The sequence below is a fragment of the Silene latifolia genome, chromosome 3 (assembly GCF_048544455.1).
Source record: "Silene latifolia isolate original U9 population chromosome 3, ASM4854445v1, whole genome shotgun sequence".
Classification (NCBI taxonomy): Eukaryota; Viridiplantae; Streptophyta; class Magnoliopsida; order Caryophyllales; family Caryophyllaceae; genus Silene; species Silene latifolia.
In genome coordinates, this window is record NC_133528.1 from 49835447 (window position 1) to 49840123 (window position 4677).

Here is a 4677-nt window from a genome sequence, read left to right on the forward strand (position 1 = left end):
AGCCAAGTATACCAAATTCGTCAGAACAGCACGAAAGAGGTGGGAAAAGAGTGAGATAAACCCGCACTTGCCAGAACAGCACAAGTGAGGTATAATTATAAGTCAAGTAAAAGTATAGTATAGTGGAAATTTCACATGGATACGGCTCATCCAATTCTTCAAGTAGATTAAATCACCCATAATTGAAATACGATAAATAAATTAGAATGAATGAATTAAAGTTATTATTATAAATAAATATGTTTTTTTTTTTGGTTAAATGTGAGCTTTGTATTAATAGAAAAGATATTACAAGATAAAGCATTCATGTGTTAGACTTTGGAAAGCCTACACCATTACATGAGATGTATATCTAACTTGACTAACCAATCTCTATTCTTTAACACCTCTATGCTATCAATCTTGTGAAAAATTCTTTGACGAACTTGAGCTATGATCTCAGTTACAACATACTCAGGCTTCTTCACTTTCTGATCCAACCTGCAAATGTTCCTGACATACCAAACATTATACCAAACTGCCATCTTAGCTAGTCGACATATCTTTCTCTGAAGCTTAGTATAGCCAGCACTACCAGTAAAAGTAAGGTGCAACCAATCCTCAACTCCAGTAATCACCTTTGAAGTGTATACACAATCTGTGAACAGATGCTCATGAGACTCAGCAGCTGCTTCACAAAAAATACAGCTATCAGAGCTGCAAAGGCCCAATCTTGCTAACTTAACACGAGTATTTAAAGCCTTCCTCTGAACCAACCATCCTATAAAAGCCTGTTTAGGTATATTCCGTGGACTCCAAACATCAGTGTACCATTGGACATGGGGATGTGTGCCCTGTAACCAACAGTAGCCAGAAATAACAGTGTAACCAGTACCAGTAGGTTGCCCTCTCCAGTGATGACCCTGATATCCACCAGACAAAAGCTCCCTAGTTTTACAAATATTCCTCCAGTTCCAATTAGAATCTGGAGGTGGATGATAGTTAGACCACTCAGCTCCTTTAAGGTAAACATGATCAATCCATAAGACCCATAACCTATCTGCTTTAGTATATAGCCAGTGCACCAACTTCCCCACACTAGCCACATTCCACACCCCAGCATTTTTAATCCCTAGTCCTCCCTCCTTCTTAGTATGGCAAATATCATTCCAAGCAACCAAAGGAGCCCTATTGTATTCAGTGCTATTTTCCCATAAGAAATTCCTACAAATAGCTTCAATTTGATGGATTACACACTTAGGTATTAGAAAGATAGATGCCCAGTAGTTATGCAAGGTATTCAGCATAGAATTAATAAGGACCAGTCTTCCTGCATATCTGAGCTTCCTTGACCAAATACCTCTAATTTTCCTGACAATTTTATCAGTGAGAACTTTACAATCCCTCCTTAATAGCCTGCCAGGTTGAATTGGGACTCCCAAGTATTTAAAAGGCAGTGCACCTTCCTGGAATCCTGAGACCTGAATGATATCAGCTTTCAAACTAGCAGTTACGCCATTGAAGACAACCTCAGACTTGGCAGCATTGACTTTTTAACCAGAAGCTGCAGAGAAGGTAGCCATTACTCTAAGGAGTAACATGATAGACTGACTGTCCCCTTTGCAAAACATCAGTAAATCATCAGCAAACAAGAGATGAGTCAATTTAAGACTCTTGCATAAGGGATGATATCTAAAATGCTAAGTATTAGCAGCATAATGCATAATTCTTGAAAGATACTCCATACAAATGCAAAATAAGAGAGGAGAAATAGGGTCCCTTTGCCTTAAACCCCTCTTTCCATGGAAATAGCCAAAATGAGCACCGTTTAAATTTAAAGTGTAGGTAGGAGAAGTAAGACAAGCCATTATCAAGTGATGGAATTTAGGAGGAAACTTAAGAGCTGACAGCATTTGATCCACAAAATTCCACTCTATAGTATCATAAGCCTTCTGCAAATCCAATTTAAACATATACCTAAGAGAAGCCATACCCCTATTGTAAAGCCTGACCAAATCTTGACAAATAAGGATGTTTTCAAGAATGTCTCTCCCTTTAACAAAGGCTCCTTGATTCCATCTGATGATATCAGGCAAAATTACAGCAAGCCTAGCACACAACAGCTTTGAGATGGTTTTGTAAATCACATTACAACAGGAAATAGGTCTATAGTGCTTAACAGTCTCTGGTCTTTCCATCTTAGGGATGAGAGTAATAATGGTAGCATTTATCTGAGTTAAAATTTTGCCAGTATCAAAGAAATTTTATACTGCAGCACAAATCTCATCACCAATAATCTCCCAAGCATCTCTAAAAAATTGACTCCCATAACCATCAGGTCCAGGGGATTTCCCTTTAGGGATGCTAAACAAAAAATGCTTTACCTCCTCAGCAGTAACAGGCTTGTTCAAGATATTCCAATGTTCAGCAGTACAACAAGCTCCTTGTCTCACAACAGTCAGGTTCACTTTCTCAGTCTCTCTCTGAGACCCTAGAAGAGATTGATAGTAATCAAGGAAAGCAGCCTGAATAGAATCACCATCAGTGCAGGTCTTCCATTCATATCATCAATTTGGAAAACCTTATTAAGATAAATTATTATTTTTTATAGCATGGTGAAAGTAATTAGTATTTAGGTCTCCTTCCAAAGACCACTGGATTTTGGCTTTCTGAATAAAAAAACTATCCCTAGCTGAGATAAGTTCCTTCAAGTCATGGGCCATATCCATCACCTGCTGCAGTAAAACAATATCACCAGGGTTCTCAATCAGCAGCTTCTGAATATTTTCAAGGGCCACAGTTGCAATAGTAGTGCTGTTTTCTATATCAGAAAAACAACACTTATTCAGACTCTTCAAAGCAGGTTTCAAAGCTTTCAACTTCTTAATAATGGAAAACATCTTTGTCCCTTGAACATGAATGCTCAACACATTCCTAACAATATTTTTAAACTGACTAGCATAGCCCCACATATTAAAATACTTGAAGTTTTTCTTGCCCCCCAAAGTAGAGTGAGTAGTCAATACTGTGCAGGGGCAGTGGTCAAACAAACCCTCAGGATGAAAGTGTGCATAATTATCACCAAAGCCATCCAGCCAAGCTTGATTACCCATTGCCCTATCCAACCTACTATAGACTCTATCAGAAGGGTTTTGCTTATTAGACCAGGTAAACAAAGCACCTGTAGAGGGTATATCTTCCATGCCGAGATAGAAACACAATCGAAATGCCGCATTTCAAAGATCGTAGTGTTACCCCCTAATCTTTCTACTGGTGACAAAACAGTATTAAAATCCCCTAACCACAGCCAAGGTGCATTACAGTCAAGGGAAATCTCTTTCAAAATATTCCATAAAGCCACCCTCTCCTCCAGACCATTAAAAGCATAGATCATTGTGAGCTTGAAGGTCTTATTATCAGCTCTAGATGTTACAACCATATGAATATGCTGAGCACTGTAGGAAATAAAATTAACATCAAAACAGTCTGGTTTCCATAAAATCCAAATCCTACCTCCTTTATGCCAACTGCAGTTAGTGGACATGCTCCAACAATCACAAATTGAAGTGTTTTTATTCAAGAGAGTTCCAGGTTTCAGCTTAGTTTCTAATAAGCCAAACAATCCTACTCCATTATTGTACAAAAACCATTTAACCACCTTCTTCTTATTCCGGTCATTTAGACCCCTTACATTCCAAAAGCCTATGTTATGCATTGAGAGTGTCCTCAGAGGGGGTCCTTGCCACTCTACTACCCCCCCCCCCGGGGAAGCATTAGAGTTATTCAGTGCATCTAAAAAGGAATACTTACTAAATTTGGCAGATAACCTTACCCCCACAATATTCTCCTGCCTATTCAATCTCATAATATTCTTTGCTGGAGTAGATTGTATAGGTACAGATCTAACTGTGTGAAAAGGAGGAAAATTGGTAGGTGTTAGTATAGGAGAAGTGCTCACAGGATTCACAACAGCTGCTTGAACCTTGTCTATTTGAACAGGCTTCCAAATCTGTTTAGGCTTTTGTTTTGGTTTTGAAGTTTTCTTAACTGGTTTCTTACACTGTGTAGCATTATGCCCTATCCCATTACAGCTAGTACAGGAGATAGGTTTCCATTCATACTCTACAGGCACAAAAATCAATTGCCCTGATTCATCCAAGAACTTGACTTTAGCAGGTAAGGTCTGGTCCATAGCCAATTCCACCATAACCCTAGCATAGCTGAGCCTAACTTTATCATGAGTGTCTTGGTCCTTTTTAACAAACTTACCCACTAATCCTGCAATTGCTGGTAAACAACTTCCCCAAAATTTCAGAGGAACATTAAACAGTTTCACCCATACAGGGACAACATCAACTTTTGCCTTAACAAGCTCCATATCCACAGTCCATGGCTTAATAACAATAGGCTTGTTATCATAAAGATAATATCCAGACTGTAACAACGCATCCCTATCCTCATTCTTAGTAAATCTAACAAGAAATACTCCATTATCCAAAAACGAGACTCGTTCCACTCTAAACCTACCCCAGACATGATAAATATAATCCTCAACCATAGCCCAGGGAGGGTTTGCACCCAAGATGTAACACATAACAGAATGAGACCAAAATTCTACCTCTGTTTTGATGTCCTCATGGGTAAACTGTAAAAGCTCATCAGAAGCTTCCTCCTCATGGATGGTTATAAGAACATGGA

General features: G+C 38.7%; 1 protein-coding gene across 1 annotated transcript; it reads right to left on the bottom strand.

Annotated features, from left to right (window-relative positions):
- Positions 1-335: 335 nt before the first annotated feature.
- On the bottom strand, positions 336-2951 carry LOC141649052 (uncharacterized). The gene is made up of 4 exons (XM_074457753.1): positions 2712-2951; positions 2364-2504; positions 1772-2210; positions 336-1528 (listed from the first exon to the last, which is right to left on the bottom strand). The coding sequence occupies exons 1-4, from the start codon at positions 2949-2951 to the stop codon at positions 336-338; spliced, it is 2013 nt and encodes a 670-aa protein (XP_074313854.1).
- Positions 2952-4677: the final 1726 nt, after the last annotated feature.